This window comes from Canis lupus, chromosome 3, assembly GCF_011100685.1.
Source record: "Canis lupus familiaris isolate Mischka breed German Shepherd chromosome 3, alternate assembly UU_Cfam_GSD_1.0, whole genome shotgun sequence".
In the NCBI taxonomy this organism is placed as follows: domain Eukaryota; kingdom Metazoa; phylum Chordata; class Mammalia; order Carnivora; family Canidae; genus Canis; species Canis lupus.
In genome coordinates, this window is record NC_049224.1 from 55,354,635 (window position 1) to 55,373,014 (window position 18,380).

The 18,380-nt window shown below is 48.9% G+C and overlaps 1 protein-coding gene across 9 annotated transcripts in view; it reads left to right on the top strand.

The window, feature by feature from the left end:
* Positions 1 to 9,857: 9,857 nt before the first annotated feature.
* Positions 9,858 to 18,380, top strand: part of TM6SF1 (transmembrane 6 superfamily member 1) — a 58,784-nt gene continuing 50,261 nt past the window's right edge. For 3 of the 9 annotated variants that reach the window (XM_038532963.1, XM_038532962.1, XM_038532966.1), the window contains exons 1-2: positions 9,860 to 10,021; positions 15,601 to 15,704. In XM_038532963.1, the coding sequence (XP_038388891.1) occupies positions 9,930 to 10,021; positions 15,601 to 15,704 (196 nt within the window). In that variant the 5' untranslated portion in view covers positions 9,860 to 9,929. Of the gene's footprint in view, positions 10,022 to 15,600; positions 15,705 to 18,380 lie in introns of all 9 variants that reach the window. The other 6 variants (XM_038532964.1, XM_038532969.1, XM_038532965.1 and 3 more) reach the window with 4 other exon arrangements.

The window sequence follows — 18,380 nt, forward strand, 5'->3', positions numbered from 1 at the left end:
TAGCAGGTGGAAAGTGCTCTGGGAAAGGGGGATGAGTAAATTAGGGTAAGGGAGGTTGGGAGAGCTTAGTGGGAAGAGTTTAGTCTTTTCTTTAATCTTGTTCAGTGGGCCTTCTCAGTCTTGAATACTCATGTATTTCTTGAGCCTAAGAAAATATTGTTGTTTCTTCTCTGGTTAGTTTCTCTCCACTTTCTCTATTCTTTCCTAATCAGTCAGATGCTGGACCTCTTGGTTCTTCTCTATTCTCTTATATTTTCTGCCTCTTTACTTTTCTTGCTCTATATTCTTTAAGATTCCATGATTCTAGATTAACTGCTCTTTAGCTGTGCCTAAATTATTATTCAGCTCATTAATTGAATTTTTCCTGTCGTGTTGCAATCCCATTTTTATTTTTTATTTTTATTTTAAAAAGTATTTAAATTCATTTTAGTTAACATACACTGTATTATGAGTTTCAGAGGTGGAATTTATTTATTTATTTATTTACTTTTAAGATTTTATTTATTTGTTCCTGAGAGACACACAGAGAGAGAGACACACACAGGCAGAGGGAGAAGCAGGCTCCATGCAGGGAGTACAACGTGGGACTCGATCCCGGGTCTCCAGGATATGCCCTGGGCTGAAGGCGGCACTAAACCACTGAACCACCGGGCTGTCCAGAGGTGGAATTTAGTGATGGATCAGTTGCATATAACACCAGTGTTCATTACATGAAGTGCCTTCCTTTTTTTTTTTTCATGAAGTGCCTTCCTTAATGCCCATCACCCAGTGACCCCATCCTCCCCATCCCCCTCCACTCCAGCAACACTCAGTTTGTTTCCTAGAGTTCAGTGTCTCTTATGGTTTGCCTCCCTCTCTATGGTTTTCCTCCCTTCCCTTATGTTTATCTGTTTTGTTTCTTAAATTATACATATGAGTGAGATCATATGATAATTGTCTTTCTCTGACTGACTTACTTCACTTAGCATCATACCTTCTAGTTCCATCCATGTTGTTGCAAATGGCAAGATTTCATCCTTTCTGATGGCTGAGTAGTATTCCATTGTGTATATACATTACATCTTCTTTATCCTTTCATCTGTGGATGGACACCTGGGCTTTCCCCACAGTCTGGCTCATTTGGACATTGCTGCTATAAACATCGGCGTGCACCTGCCCCTTTGGATCACTATGATTATGCATTCCCATTCTTAATTTCCAAGAACTTTCTCTTGTTCTCTGTTCCCTTCTGATGGCCACTCCTTCCACTTTCTTGGTTGACACATCTCAAGTTTCTCTAAGGATATTCATTGCAATTTTTATAAAGTCCTCTCTTCTTTCCTAAATTGCTCTGTTAACTCCAAGGTCAGTTTTTCTATTGTTTTAACTTGAGTCTTCTCTTCCTTGCTATGGATTTTCCTGATATATTTAGCAGACTGCCCACCTTCTGCAGAGAGAAGTCTACCTGACTAATGCCCATGGTTCTGCCTATTCCATGTTATTGCCTGGAGATAGAGAAGGGCCAACCGCCTCCATGCTGTACCTCCCTGAGTGCTTGTCCAAAGCCTCCTCTACTTTGCATCTATTATACTCTGAACTGGGACCTGCTCCCTGTCTCTCTTGGGAGGAGTTTTGGTGTGTGAGGCTTACATTTCCTCTGCTTTTCCTCCATCACTGCTTTCTGTTTCTCAGTTGCCTGCGGCATGACAAACCACCCCAAACTTCAGTGCTTCAAACACCAAAAACATGTTATTTTTTAATGATTCTGTGGGTTGATAATGCACTTGTTTTCCTTCATGGGGTGTTGACATTGAGATGGTAAAAAATTTTGAACCAACCTTCTCCCATATGGATGCTGGCTACTGGCTGGAATCTCAGCTCAGGCTGTCAGCAAGGCCCCTTGTTTTTTTTCTATGTCTGCCTTTCCATGTGGCTGCTTGGGCCTCCTCACTGCATGGTGGCTGGACTCCAAGAAAGTATCCCAAGAGGACAAGCTCTAACATGCAAGCCCTTATAAACTTCTATTTCAATTATGCTTTCTAAGGTCCCATTGGCCAAAGCAAGCCAGCCACACACCAAGTCCAGAGTCAATGCAGAAGGGATCTAACATAGGGCACAAATAATGGGAAATGCGGGTCATGGGACCACCAGAGTAAAAGCCACCACAACCTTCTAGGTATCTGTCAAATTTCTGGTCTACCAGGAGCATCCTCTCCTGTTTTAAGCATTGGATTATTTCTTCTTTTTTGAAAAAATATATTTATTGGGAGCACCTGGGTAGCACAGTCAGCTGAGCATCCAATTCTTGGTTTTGACTCAGGTCCTGATCTCAGGGTCATGAAATTGAGCCCTGCATCGAGGTCTGCACTCAGCAAGGCATTTGCCTGAGATTGACTTTCCTTCTGTCCCTCTCCACTGCATACACATACACATGCTTTCTTTCTCTCTCAAATCAATTAATTAATTAAATAAATTTTTTAAAATTTTACTTATTTATTTGAGAGAGAGAGAGTATGCACACATGAGCAGGGGGGAGGGGCAGAGGGAGAGGGAGAAGTAGGTTCCCCACTGAGCAGGGAGTCCAACCAGGGGCTGACCTGAGCCAAAGGTAGATGCTTAACCAACCAAGCCACCAAGTGTCCCTGCCCCCATATATATATATTTATCGGCCAGTTAATTATGTTAATTATTCTATGTTACCTATCATGCCACCTCTTGAATCAGAGGTTCAAAAAGCATCTAGAGTAGGGAAGTAACTGTCAAGGAAGCCCCTCAACCTCCTCTCCAATCAGTGCTGTCTAACCCACACCCTAGCATATGAGGTCTTTTTGTTATCCCTCAGGAAAAGTCTGAATCCTGCAGCAACCTTGGGTTTGGATTTAGTCCTTGTCCAATGCTCAGCCCTTTCATGCAAGAATGTCAAGTTGCCCTCCATTTGTTTGCCTGTCTAACCATAATGTTCTGTCCTTCCTTATCAATGCAGATGATTTCTTCTTTCTTGCCAGCTCCTATAATTTCAAACTCCCTATTGCCTCATTTGTGAAACATTATTATATGAAGCAATATTCCTAGAACATTGCCTGAAGGATATTCCCGAATACCCTTTGATCAGAGCTGGCAGATGGATTCAGGTTGGCAGGTGAGAAGAACCCTACTGGTGTGCCCCATTGAGAAGGTCTATGGGGTGACGCTCAACCTCTGTGGGAGAGTTCAGTGATCACTGGTGATGTCTGCCCTGGGAAATGATGGTGTGCCTGTCAGGAAGGTATTTTCCAGCTTTTCCCCCAGATATTATAAAATGTTATCACTGCAGCACACCAAACCTTCAGAGAGTTGCTTATCTGTATGAAATTCTTTTGGCTCCTTGAGTATATTGAGTGGGTCTTGGCACCATGCCGATCACCTGCACTGAGGGTGTACTGAGAGACAACTGTGCAGAATTTGATTCTATATTTATTGTAGGAATGTTGCTAAGGACATACTGTATGACACGGTGTTCCCTTTAAGAGGAGCCATGGAAGAGCTCTTCTGAACAACTGATCTGTTTTTATCCTATGGATACTGTGAATGTTATATTATGTTTCCCTCTTTGCTTTGGTTGCTAGGAAACCCAGGGCCATGGTACAAACCTCATCTGGCAACTGCACTAGACCTTTTGACAAAACATTTTATATCCTAACTTTATCTCTCCTTTCAACTTGTTTTCTTATCACTTTCCTACAGACTTATGTCCTTCCTTCCCCATCTCTTAACCTCCTTTTTTTTTTTTAAAAAAAAATCTCCACCTTCCCTTCTTCCTCTTCCCTTTTTTTCTCTTCAGCTAACATTTATTGGGCATCTGCTCTATTCTTGGCACTGTGTTACATGCTGGACAGACAGCAGTCATCACCCCATAATATCCACGTTACTAGCTGCAGCCCTTATCAGGGCACTCATGGTTACCAAAGAGAAACCTACTCTTTAGCGTGACTAAGTGTTTAGAGTAACTTAGTGTTTCTCTGAGGGGACTCATCACTGTCTGGTGCCTTCTCAGGACAGGATCCTAGTGATCTACTCACTAGGGTAGGTAGGGTAGGCTATACCAGCTTTACCCTGGTCACTTTCAGGTTGTTTGATTACCCCTTGCACATTCATCTAGAGTGTGCAGCCTTTCTTAAAAACACAAACACAACTTCTATGGGAAGGATTAAAAAGGGTGGAACTGAAGCATGTGCAGAGTGAGAGCTCTGGAGTTGGGGGCCAGAGCAACCTGTGGGCTGACTTCTACTTTACTCTTTTAGAAGAATTATTCTGTGCTACCCTCAGCCCCCACCTGTGACATTCATTCTTAGTTCCTAGTGACCAGGTTACCTCATGTTCTGCTTTCACTTCCCCTCTGTGGCAGAAATGGGCATCAGGGGTGCTTCAATTTAATTCCTGATTTGTCAAGTGTTTTGAATCAATGTAACAAAAACCTGTGTCTTTCTCACCAGAGAAAGTCAGTGTGTGTACCTCCACGGGTCTATTTTTGCTTGCAGGAAGCCTGGAGTCAAATTTCACAGCTACAGTATTAGTCTTCATGGCTTGCAAGGTTGATGCTCCTTAAAAAAAACATACACACATACAAACCTACAACAAAATAAAAAAACAACTCTATTGTCTGAACACCTTTTAAGTCATATCCAACCCTTTTTCAAGAGGGGAATTTAATACTTACTGATCAGCATGGAGTAGAACTCCAGACCTCAGCTTCCTGAGCAACGAGTCCACTGGCTAAATCTGTAGTGTGTCCATCTGCTATTTTTAAGGCATCCAATGTGGTGCTTGGTTAGCCATGGCATCGTGGGGATAGTGACTTAGATTCAGTTATTGGGTATATATTCATGGATATAGTGATTGAATTCAGGTTCACCACCTCTCTTAGCTTTTTGAGCTTGTGCAAGTCATCTTGCCTCTTTGAGCCTCAGTTTGTCCATCCATAAAGGGCTTTCTATATTCTTCAGAGAGCTGCTGTAAAGATTAAAAGAGGTAATATTAATGGCAATACACTTGACCCTTGAACAACATGGGTTTGAATTGCATGCACTTATATGTGAATTTCTTTTTTGATAAATACAGACTAGTCCTGTAAATGTATTTTCTCTTCCTTATGATTTTAACATTTTCTTTTCTCTAGCTTACTTTATTGTAAGAAAACAGTGTATAAGACATATAACATACAAAATATACATTGGTCAACTATTTATGTTATTGGTAAGGTTTCTAGTCAACAGTAGGCTATTGGTATTATGTTTTTGGGGAGTGAGAAGTTATATGCAAATTTTGACTATGCGGGATGGGGTGGGGTGCCTCTAAGCACCCTCACACACACATTTTTCAAGGGTCAACTGCACTTTGGAGTCTATAGAGTATATTACTATTGCAGAATGAGATTATATTCACTAGGTTTGTACAGGTTTTCTGGGGAGGGTTCCTATCATACAGGGTCCTCAACCACAAGTATTCTGACCACTCATATTTTCAGCAGTAAGAAAAATTGTTATCAAGAAAATCATAATCTCCAATATGTATATCACAGTATCCAAAGCTTTGCTGTGGCCTTTGGGTCTCTTTCAGACTCTGAGGGAACAGCTCTTGGGTTTGAGATATTGGATGCTTCTGGCATTGTATTCAGATGACCTTGGGCTGCTCTGCTGGCAGCGGTGCTCACCAACCCCTCTCTAGTGGTGTCTGTTACTATTATCTTTGACTCTGCCTTCTTTCAGGGACAGTGAATTCATTGTCTTGATATTCAAACACACCTCTAGGCTCATGGCTCCCCAAATCTGTATCCACAGTTTGTACCTCTCTTGGTGCTATGGGCTAGTATCCCCAATTGCTTATGAGACTGTTCCTCCTGGGAACCCCATGGGCACTGGCAACCCAACATGTTCAAACCCAAACATGTGCTCAGTCCCTGCCTCCTGACTTTCTCCCCTTAAAATCCCTATCTAGAACTTTCTGCCCCTTTTCTTCCCTCACATTGCTTTGATTCTGGTTCTCATCATCTCTTGCTGGACAATTGTCATAGCTTCCTAATTGACCTTCCTGCCTCTTTCTAAACTGTGGTCCACACCAGCTGCCAGGCAGGGCTTTAAAGATGGTACTCTCTTCCACTCATAAATCTTAAATGCTCCCTGCACTTGAGGTCTTCTGAGGTCAAGGCCCTGGTCACCTGTCTATCTTCATTTCCTGCCAGCCCCTTCATGCATGGCATCCCGATATTTTCAACCAGAGAAAATGACTTGAAGTTCACCAAGTGTCATGCTCCCACTCATTTCTGCCTTTAACATGTGTTGTCTCCACTGCCTAGGAAGCCCCACCTATTCCTCATCTACTCAGCTAGCTTCTGCTTGCTCTTCAAGTCTGGGCTTAAGCCTCACTTCCTCTCTGAAGCTTTTCTTGACTCCATCAGACAGAACTGGTGGTTCCTATAGCAATCTGTACATATATCTTTTACACTTTTTATAGTAATATTTTACATATCTCTTTCTCACACTGGATTGTGGTCTTCTTGGGCAAGATGTGTTTGTAATTCATCTTTGTGTGACCACTTCTTAGAACAATGCTAGAAACATGGTAGACTCTCTAAGGATATTTGAATAAGCTTATTAGTGATTTAACATCACACCCATTATTAACAGTAGCTAATAGCACAGCTGGAGTCAGGTCAGTATGGTAGGAGGAGTAAGTCTAGAACCATGAGTCCAGTACAGATGCCACTTGCCACGTGTGGCTGTTGAGTGCTTGAAATGTGACTAGTCTGAAACAGGATAACTGTGAGTGTAAAAGACATAAAATTTCAAAGACTTAGTATGAAAAAGAAGTAAAATATCTCAATATCTTTGATATTGATGGCTTGTTAAAACAAGAATCTTTTGGACATATTGGCTTAAATAGAATGTATCATTAAAATTAATTTCACCTGTGTTCTTTTATGTTTTAATGTGGCTGCTATAAAATTTAAGAGTATAGGGGCACCTGACTTACTCAGTTGGTAGAGTGTGTGACTCTTAATCTCGGGGTCTTAAATTCAGGCCCCATGTTGAGTATAGAGTTTACCTAAAAAAAAAATTAAGATTACACATGTGGCTCACATTATATTTCCATTGGACAATAATGATCTGAGCATTCATTCATTGAACGAAGATTTCTTGAGCACCTCCTTTGCACCTCCTCTGCTAATCTAAATGATAGGAACAGAACTATAAAAAAGATGGACCAGGGCAGCCCAGGTGGCTCAGTGGTTTAGTGCTGCCTTTGGCCCAGGGCCTGATTCTGGAGACCCAGGATCGAGTCCCACGTCGGGCTCCATGCATGGACCCAGCTTCTCCCTCTGCCTGTGTCTCTGCCTCTCTCTCTCTCTCTCTCTCTCTCTCTCTGTGTCTCATGAATAAATAAATAAAATCTTAAAAAAAAAAAAAGATGGATCAGTACCTGACCTCAAGGAGCTTACATCATAATGGAGAGAGAGAGACACAGAACAGGAAACAGACATGTAAACAAGATGATTTTGGATAGTATAAGTGCTATGAAGAAAGCAAAACTTGAAGGAGAGAGTGAGGGAGGTTCAGGAGGGCGGTCATGTGAGGTCTTCTTGAGTTGGTGGGATCAGAACCAGAGAGACGAGGGAGGGTGTAGGACATGGGATATGGTACAAATCTGAATGGACAGTTTGGATGCAAACTTAAAAGGTATTTGGACAGGAAAACTCATAGGACTATTGTAATCAGAGGAATTTGGGATTGGCCAGAACTGAGGTTAGATTCCCAGGTGTCTGGCTAGGACAGCCAAGTGAGTGGTGGTGCCACAATATGTGAGAAAGCTGGCATGGTCTTGTGGCAGATGAGGAACTCCATTTTGGCCATGTTGAATGTGAGGTGTCTGTAGGATGCCCATGTGGCAGGGCTGAGGGAGGAGGCTGGTGCTAGGGACCGTTAATCTGGGATCTCTCAGCATAAGCATGGGCACCAAAACCAAGTGTGGATGAGAAAGCAGAGAGAAAAGGTGGCAAACGGAGAGGAGCCTCTGGCCCAGGGAGCACATGGGAACATGTTTGTGCATGTGCCTACATTGAGGGGAAGTCACAAGGCAGCCAGGGAGTTCAAGATATGAGAGAGAAGGGGATCCCTGGGTGGTGCAGTGGTTTAGTGCCTGCCTTTGGCCCAGGGTGCGATCCTGGAGACCTGGGATCGAGTCCCACGTCGGGCTCCCGGTGCATGGAGCCTGCTTCTCCCTCTGCCTGTGTCTCTGCCTCTCTCTCTCTGTGTGTGACTATCATAAAAAAAAAAAAAAAAAAAAAAGATATGAGAGAGAAGGTAAAACTCACACAGCCAGGTTTGGGTGGGTGTTGGTAGAGGGGCTGCATTGGCCTCAGGGATTGGCTGGGAGGAGACAAGGGGGCTCAGAGGAGGTATTTGTTGTCTAGAGGAAGAGGGAGTTTAAGGATAGTGACAAAGGAGTAGTTGTGGAAGAGGGTGATATCCAGGTCAGAGGTAAGGACATCTCTCTAGAAAACTTGGATATATCACAATTTGGGCCAAGCTTTTTTTTTTTTTTTTTTTTAATTCATGAGAGACAGAGAGGCAGACATAGGCAGAGGGAGAAGCAGGCTGCATGCAGGGAGCCGGATGTGGGACTCCATCCGGGGTCTCTAGGGTCACACCCTGGGGCTGAAGGCGGTGCTAAACGGCTGAGCCACCCAGGCTGCCCCTGGGCCAAGATTTTATCATTATGTCCTCAGTTGGACGTAAGCCTCCCAGAAGTACCAGGAGAGGGGATTAGGAGAACTGGCTTTGGAAAAGTTGAGTGGCCCAGGAGCAGGTAGGTCACAGCCTCTTTGTGGCTCATTTTCCTCATCTCTAAAATGAGCCGAATGATGTCGTCAGCTCCCTGGCAGCTGCACGCTTAGCACACTAAGTACATGTCACCTCTCTGGGTCGCTTGAGCTGCATTCTGTCTGAAACTCTCGGTCCTTCCCTTCGGGGACAGTAGACCAATCCAGGCTCAGTCCCAGGGGGCTTGCTGAGACCTAGTCACCAACATGGTCAAGCAGCCAGGGCGATACTTGGCACCCTTCCTCTCTACAAGCATGGGGCTTCTGTGGGACTGTGGTCTGAGGGCAGAGCCTTTGCCTTCCAGTCCTGTTCCCTACGTAGGGTCTCCCGCAGCTTGTCCTGTGGCAACCTGGCCTCCAGGAACCCTGCCTGGAATAGAAACGAATTCCCCACGCTCTGGTCTCATTAAATCCGCATTTCTCCCAGTGTCAGTTTCAGTCCAAAAAGTGGGAATTGCAGGAGACAGCGGCGTTCCGAGCAGCGCAGGGTGAGCACTTGGTGCCTACCAGCTCAGCTAATCCCACCCTACCCTGACCTGGGTCACGCCCATTGGACACAGAAGGGAAAAGAGCCGTGAGTTAAGTAACTTGACCAAGGTCAACAGCAAGTGAGCGAGCACCAGGGTTTGAACCGGGGATTCGGACTCTGCACCGATTGTGCCTGCTGCCCGCTGTTGGCTGCTCTCAGAGAAGATCCAAGGTTTCAGGATCCTCCGTGCCTCCTGTCCCTGGGCCTAGGGCTCCCCACGCGGACGATCCCGCGGCCCTTCCCGCTCGGACACCCCGGGTCTGGCTCGACCCCAGAGCCCCCCAGGTGGTCCACGACCGGCTCCCGGCCGGGCGCCCCCGCCCCCCAGGGCGCGCGCCTCGGGGGACACCTGTCCCGGCAGGGTCTGTCTGCCCCTCCCCCCGGCCCCGGGCCCGCTCGGCTGCAGGGAGCTCCCGGGCGGCTGCGGGCCGGCGCGTCGAGGGGGCGCTGCTGAGGGCGCGGCGCGGGACGCCCCGAAGGGCACGGCCGAGGGGCGCGGGCGCTGCCGGAAGCTGGGGCGGGGCGCGGCGCGGGATGCGCTGAAGGGCGAGCGGCGCGGCGGCGGCGATGAGTGCGTCTGCGGCCACCGGGGTCTTCGTGCTGTCCCTCTCGGCCATCCCGGTCACCTATGTCTTCAACCACCTGGCGGCCCAGCACGAGTGAGTGGGGCGCGCGCGGCGGGGGTCGCGCCGGGGCGGGGGGTGGCGGCCAAGTGGCCTCCGCGCCGCGCGCGCCCCAGCAACTTTTCCGCTGGGGCTGGAGCCGCACACGGCGGGGCAGGGGCAGGGGCAGGGGCAGGGGCAGGGGCAGGCAAGGGGAGGGGAGGGGAGGCGCGCGGGGGGCGCGGGGGGCGCGGGGCCCGGGGGCAGGGGTCGGGGCGGGGGGCCTGGCCGGGGCGGCGTCCTGGACCTGCGGCAACGGTGCAGGAGCCGAGGCTGGGGCGCGCCCCTGCCCGCGCGATGCTGGGGGTCCGGGTGACGGAGGTCAACGAGGCCATGCCCCTGCCCTTGAGCAGCTCTGGGGCAGGGCTGTGGGGGTGCAGACCCCACCAGCGACCAGTGTGGCCAGGTTCTCTCGGGTCATGCCGTGCGCCTTTGCCATTTCCCAGGGACCTTTCCATGTATGGACACACACATACTTCTCATTTCTTATTAATTTTAGAAACTGTTGTGAATGACTAGCAGAAATAGCCGTGGACCAGCAGGCAGAGACCTGGGTTCGGGGCGTGGCTTTGGCACTACCCGGGTGGCCTGACCTCAGTTTTCTGGTCTGTCAAATGGCCCGTATTTGTATTGTGTTGTCCGGATCCAAAGAGACCTGTTTGTGGAGGGGCGGAGGTGGGGCGGGCGCGGGGGGGGGGGGGGGGGGGCGTGTAGGACAGAGCAAGGAAGCGAGGCAGAGCGGTTCAAGGCCAAGGAAATGGGTGGGGCTGGCTTTTGGGTTTAGTTCAAAGCAGTGCCTCAGTCTTGTGTGAGGGATCCCTGGCTAAGCCACCCTGCACCAGGCAGCTGCAGGCCTGCCCAGGCAGCGGGGAAAGGTGCCAGGCCTCCGTGCCTGCTGGTGCTCCTTGTTGTCTGTGGGGACGAGGAAGTTAACCTGTTATGTTTCCCACAGCAGTTGGTGCTAAGGAAATTGCATCAGTCTGCATGCAGCAAACCCTCTCCAGACCTTCAGGCTGCAGATAAGTGTCTGCCTATAGGGCAGGGACTTCTTTCTCCCCTTCCCTCTCTGCGGGGACCACCACTTGGGGACAGCCTTATCCAGATGGGCCCCATCCATAGTGAGCACTCCGAGGCACTGGCAGTGACTGCTCGTGGTCTGTCCCAGTCTCGGGGTGCAACTCCTGGAAGACACAGCTCTGGGCAGCAGATGTCACATGGCTGTGAATATAGTGCCCTGCATTTCTACAATGGCATTATAGGCAGCTCAGCAAATATTTATTGAATACATATTCTGTGCTTGACACTGTTCCAAGTGTTGGGGATATAGCTATGGACAAGCCAGGAAAGGGGGAAAGCAGGTGTTGAGACAGACATCACTAAAATGTGGCAACATGAGTGACTGAGAAGGGGAATGGTGGTCAGGGGAGGCTTCTTGGAGGAGGTGACTTGAGGTGTAGGAGGTGACACACAGGAAGTTGTGGAGACAGAACCTTCTAGATAGGGGAACGGGGAGCAGTAAGAGGAGATGGGCACGGTGGTTGGGCAAAGGGGTATTTTGGAGGGGCAGCAGGGCCAGTTTGAGGATGACTCTGAGATTTTGGCCTCAGCCGCTGGCAGGATGGTGATGGCATTTACTGAGCACACACTGAATTATGTATTGCCGTATATTATTGAGCACATTGCTAACCCTGCAGAGTTTTGAATAATTGGTTCCAGTCATTCTTCTCCTCCCCTTGCAGGTTAAAATCGCAGTGGCTCTGGCTCCTCTGTCTTCTTCCTCCACTCCCCTCTCCCAAGTCCCCTTACACATTGGCCCCAGGCCTGGACTAGCATGTTTCCTCCCTGCGGTTCCCCCTGGCGCTGGCACTCTCTGCCCCGGGGCCATGGCACAGCCTCCCCAGGAGCTTCCTTGCCCTGGCCCTGGGATGCTTCTTAACTTCCTGCTCCCTTGCCCTTGCTCACGCTGTTCCCTCAGGACTTGACCTGAGATCTGACCTGACGGTTGAAGCCATTCCTGGACTTCATGGCCTGGGGTAAAATGCAATGTCTTTCTTTTCCAGACCCTCCCCCTAAGCACATGTGTGTTCTCCCTCCACCTAGCCCTCTTGGATTGTACTTTTCCCACGGGAGTTACTTTCCTGTGGTCAGAACGTACCTTACCAGGCCACAGCTCATCTTAGTATCATTTGGCTCTGCTCAGGGCCTTGTGCACCCCGGGCATTCGCTTAGGTCTGAATTAGTTGGATTAGTCGAAGCTTTCTTCCCACCACACCTTTTACAAAAGTCTAAAAAACAAGAAGCAAGGCAGGGTAAGGAGTCAGAAAAGATTGGGCTCTCTGTCTCTGTTTCTGTTTCTCTCTCACACACACACACACTTTCTCTCCCTCTACTCATGCTCACCCATAAATATCCCCTCTGAGTGGGTGTCCCTTCATGGAAGGACGTCAGTAATCCCCCTCATTCCCAGACTAGCAACTTTTTCACCCTTGGGTTTGTCTCAGCCCTTCCCCACACCTCACTCCCCCCCTGCCCCCCCCCCCCCCCAAGTCCCTGCTGGATCCATTTCTCCCTGTTCTAGGAGGTTCTGTACTTGGTAGTCACTGGGATGCATACAGGATCTGCTGCCCCAGTTTCTCTTCATTCTGTGCTCCTCCCCCAGGTGGCGAATGTGAGAGGACAGGTGAAACAGTTTACACTGCTCTCGCATACTTCAGAAGAGTGCTAGCTGCGTGGTGGTGCTGGTGTAAGTGTAGGCCCTTAGTAGGAGCAGGGATGGGGTTATTCCCTGGCCACCACCTGCCTTGGGCTGTGATTAAAATGCTTGTCAGCTTACACAGCACACCTAACCTCTTCCCTTTTCATGGGATGCTTCAGTCCAGTATCATGTTCCTGATCCCAATCAGCTTCCTTTTCCATCCTCTGCTCCTTTGGTTTTCCCCTACTGGAGGAGCCTAGAGCAGGCACTAATGTGCACCACTAGAAATTTCCTATTTCAACATCTTACCTGGACATTGACACAGTCATTCTCATCCTTATCATAGAAGTGTGTCATCCATCCACCATCTGTCATCCATTCCTTCTGCTATCCATCCATTATCCATTCATTCACCATCCACCATCCATCTATCCATCACCCATTCATTCACCATCCACCATCCATCATTTGTCATCTATTCATGTATCTGTCCATCATCCATCCATCCATTCATCCACCATCCAGTCAATTGCCATCCACCACCCATTCCCACCATCAATCATCCATCCATCATCCATCCATTCATCCAACATCCATCATCTATCAATTCATTCACCCATCTACTATGCATCATTCTTCCATGCACCATCCATTTATCTATCCATTCATCCACCATCTGTCATCCATCTGTCCATCTATCCATCCATCATCCACCATCCACCATCCATCCACTATCCCCCATCCATTTTCCAGTGTCCATTCATTCATTATCTACCATCCATCCATCCATCCATTTCTCCTTCCTGGCTTCTTCTCCCCCTCCTTCCCTCCCTCATGCATTCATCAATTCTTATATACCCTCATAGAAGTCCCCAGACAGACTTTCTTTGTCATACTCATCCAGGTATCCTGAAAAAAGTTGCATGTTCCCATGCCCCACTCCAAAGTATTTTGTAGGTGGAGAGTGGCATTTGGAAATCTGGGTGCTCCTGATGTCCAAATCCTTTTTTCCCCCCAACTCTTGGGGCCTGCGGCCAGGGGCCAGGGGCCAGGGATACAGCTTTCCTGCACCTGTGACCAGTCTCCTGGGGGCCCATCTCTCTGCAGGTTGGATGGATCGCTTCCCACCTCCTGACTGACCTCTCTTATGCTGAGGGCAGGTTTTTAACACCCATTACAGCTGCAGGGTGTGGAGTGAAATCTAGCATGAGTGTGTCCCTCAGCTGTTGGTAGGTACTGTTAGGTTGTAGAACCCATGACTGAGAAAGGTACTTTCAGAAGTTCCAGGGGCATATGGCAAAGGTTATCCAGAAGTTCTCTTGTCAAACTGTGGTGCTGTGCAGGGGTTTCAGCTGAGGAGTGGTGCTTGTGGCAGCCCTCAAAGGCTTTGAAGAGGCTGTGGTGTGCAGGCCATTGGAGAGGGCCACAGGATCCTTTGTCTAGAACTGAAAGCCCTGTTTGGTAATGGAGCTGTAAGAGAGTATCCCTGTAGGACCAGAGGTGACATCAGGGGCATATGGCAAAGGTTATCCAGAAGTTCTCTTGTCAAACTGTGGTGCTGTGCAGGGGTTTCAGCTGAGGAGTGGTGCTTGTGGCAGCCCTCAAAGGCTTTGAAGAGGCTGTGGTGTGCAGGCCATTGGAGAGGGCCACAGGATCCTTTGTCTAGAACTGAAAGCCCTGTTTGGTAATGGAGCTGTAAGAGAGTATCCCTGTAGGACCAGAGGTGACATCCTGGGTGAGAGAGCTCAGAGTCCATTGAAGTAGGACCCTCCACATAGACAGGGACATCCTCCATTCATCCTCAGTGCCTGGCAGATAGGAGTGCATCATAAATTTTATCCTTACTATGTTTTTTTTCCTTACTATGTTTTTTTTTTTTTTAATTTTTATTTATTTATGATAGTCACACAGAGAGAGGGAGAGAGAGGCAGAGACACAGGCAGAGGGAGAAGCAGGCTCCATGCACCGGGAGCCCGACGTGGGATTCGATCCCAGGTCTCCAGGATCACACCCTGGGCCAAAGGCAGGCGCCATACCGCTGCGCCACCCAGGGATCCCCTCCTTACTATGTTTTAAGATTAATTAATAAGCAGATGATGAAATGACATGACTTTGCTAAGGTTGCAGAGTTAGGCGGTAGCATAGTAGGTGCTGAATCCAGGTGTCTTGACTGCAAACTCAACCAAGCCTCGTGCCCTAGTGCTGCCCCACTAGGGAGGGGCCTTGGCCCCCGGTCTTCTCGGTATGGTGTCTTTTCCCTATGCCCATCCTTGCCTCACCTTACTGTCTGGGTGAGGGGTTAGATGCTGGCTTGCCGGTCCTGGGTGTGGGCAGCTGGCTTCATTGTGGCCGCAGGTCTGGCCCAAACTTTTCCTTGTTCATCCTTTGGCTCCTTTGATTATATACATGACCCGTGGCCCTCCCTCCTTGTCCTCCTGGAAGATATGTGTAGTCAGGACTCCTCTGGATTTCCTGGAGCTCAGTCTGAAGGTTTCTGGCTAACACTGAGGGAGGGGGCAGATTCAGTGGTTAGACCCATCAGCCACTGGGGAACAGGATTTGGACGAGCAGGTAGGTAGAGGCAGGGGGCTAGTGGCCATCTTCAGGGTGGGGTGGGATGGTGTGGAGGATGCAGGTCTGTGCAGGTGCACAGGATGGGAAGATTGAGGACCTGGTGGTTCCAGTTTCTGAAAGTCACATGGGTGGCCTGGGGGGGCAGGGGCAAAGTGCTGCAGCAAAGCCAAACCTCACTAACCCCACAGCTCTTGAACTGTGTGGGCAGAGGCAGAGGTGGGAGCGAATGCATTCAATAGCCAGGAAATTCCACACACCAACATGTTTATTTCGATAAGTGACCACCTCCCTGTTCTGGTCGTTGCAGTTCCTGGACGATTGTAGGGGTTGCTGCCCTCATCTTGCTCCTGGTCGCCCTGCTGGCTCGTGTCCTCGTCAAAAGAAAACCACCCCGGGACCCCCTGTTCTATGGTACGTCTCCCTTGGAAGGGAACTGTTGGTGTCCACCAAACGGCACAGCTCTTGGGCCTTTGCCTTCACTGGCTTGTGCCTCCATGAAGTCGGTCTCCAATTCCCTGAGTTCCCTGGTGAAGTGGCAGGAAGTGGAGGAGTAATTCAGGACAACACAGTCCTCCGCTCCAGACCAACAGGGCCTCCAGGCCACAGACCCCGCCCCTTCCCAGTGGGGATCATGGAGGAAAGTCTTTGGCAGGGCTAGGCAGGATGCCCCTCCGTGCCTCCCCCCACCCCCTACTCCCCAGCCGTGCTCTGACCTCTGACCTCCACTCTTGCAACATCTTACTGTGCTTCCTGCCTGTGCTTTGCTTCTTGCCGCCCCCTCCACCTGGCCTGGAGCTTTGCTGCACAGTGTCTTGGTCTACACGTTTGTATAGTGAGGAAAATAATATTGCTCGCCATGGACGGTTGCTACAAACATTCAATAATATTTATAAAATACTCCAACAGTGCCTGAAAAATACACATGTGCATTGCATAAATAAAAACTCCACCAACCAAGCACCTGGCCTGGCCCTGAGCACTGTAGCCATATCAGCTTATTCAGTTGGCATAACAAATACCCTCCACTTACAGATGAAGAAGCTGTCTCAGAGACACTGAGAATTGTGGTCAAGGTTTTCACTAAGAACATCATTGACCCCAGAACCCAGAACCCACACTCTGCTTTGGGCCACACTGCCTCAGGCTAAGCTGCCCCTGTCTTCAAGTGCTTCCCTTGCCGGAAACTTGACCCGACATTTCCTCGTTCAGTTTCTGCTTCAGGAATGCTGCATATCAGATGCCTCCAGATCGCGGTGTCCTGGAGCAGAAACAGACATTTTCTGTTATCTCCCCCCACCCCCCTGCCAGCTTTACTGAGATATAATTGACATCTCACACTGTACAGGCATGAGGTCTACACTGTGATGATGTGATAGGCATCTACACTGTGAGGTGGTGACCACAACAAGGTTGTTCACCATAGGGTCCCTCGCCTCACATAATGACCTTTTTTTGGTGTGTGTTGAGAACAGTAAGTATGCAATGAGGTGTCGTTAACCATAGTCACCACACTGTAAAGTAGATCCCTATGACTTACTCATCTTTGAACTGGAAGTTTGTACCCTTTGACCAGCATCTCCCTATTTCCTCCAGTTGTCAGCCTCGGCAACCACTGTTCCAGTCTCTGAGCTCAACTTGTTTAGATTCCACAGATAAGTGAGATCATATAGTCTTTGTCTTTCTCTGAATGTCTTATTTCACTTAAGATAATGCCCTTGAGATCCATTTATGTTGTGATGGATGGCAGGATTTTCTTTTTTTTTTATGGCTGAGTAATATTCCATTATGTTTATGCATATCTTCCTTATCCATTCATCCATCCATGGATGCTTAGGCTGTTTCCATGTCTTGGCTACAAACATTTATTTTCTTTGCTCATGGGTCTGCAGGTTGGCTGAGACTGCTGTGCTTCGGGCTCTGGGGCATGTTCAAAGCTGTACCATGTTTCTCCTTGTTCCTGGGCCAGTAGCTCCCCAAGATGTCCCCTTCTCATGGCAGAGGAGACTTAGAGTTGGCCATTCCATTGGCCAAATCAAGTCATGTGGCTGAGTCCATCATTAGTGCCATGGGGAATATTCTCTGCCCACAGTGGATCTTGGCAAAGATGGGGAGGGAAGAAGAATTCTAAGTAACTGATTTCCCAACTTGCGTATAAAAACCCTGGCCCTTAGGTCAATGATGTAACTTGCCCAAGGTTGGATAGCCAGTGGGTAGATGAGCTGGACCTATCTGACTTCCGGGCTCACACCACCTGCCTTTGTCTGACCCTAGACTACCTTTCTAGAGTGGTCTCCTGCCACTGTCTTTCCACCCCACCCCATGGAGTCCACACTTAGCTGCCTTCTGTCTCTCCCAGCTCCCCAGGGTTGGGCACCTTTGCTCCAACACCCTTAGTCCTGTGCCCTAGCGTGAGCACACTGTGGCCTCAGAACCAGGGCCTGTCACCTCTGACCCAGCTCTGACACTCCCGTCAGCCTCAGTGATCAGATGCTGAACGCTTTCTTTCCCGGGAGACATATGGTGGCTGACTGCCTGCTGGCTGATCTCAACTGCAAGATCTGGTTCACAGGCCTGGGAGGCACAGGGAGGCAGGGCCTACAGGGCAGGGCACATGGGGGCCTTGCACTCCTGTGGAGGGTGTGAACACTGAGGCCCTGGCTGCAGACTCGGAAGGGTTGGCTTCCCTTCTCTGGGACGTCACCTCTCCATTTATTTTATCGTGGCTGCTCTTATGTCCACCTTTGAATTCTTGTACTCCCCATGCCCACCACATGGCTTCTGGTTTGTTACAGTTTGAAAAGGTAGCCTTGCTGATAAACTGACAGGCACAAGTTTGATCCCTTGCCTTGTAAAAAGTCTAATTCCTTAGCTGTCTGTTGCTGGTGGTTTTAAGCCTGTTTAGGAGATTCTCACCACCTGAGTGAGATTCTTGGAGACAATGTGGCTTTGCTTCTTTCATACTCAACTATGCCATCTCTACCCATTTTAAACATCACTGGCCTTTCTTTTTAAAACTTGCACACCAAGGGGATCCCTGGGTGGCGCAGCGGTTTGGTGCCTGCCTTTGGCCTAGGGTGCGATCCTGGA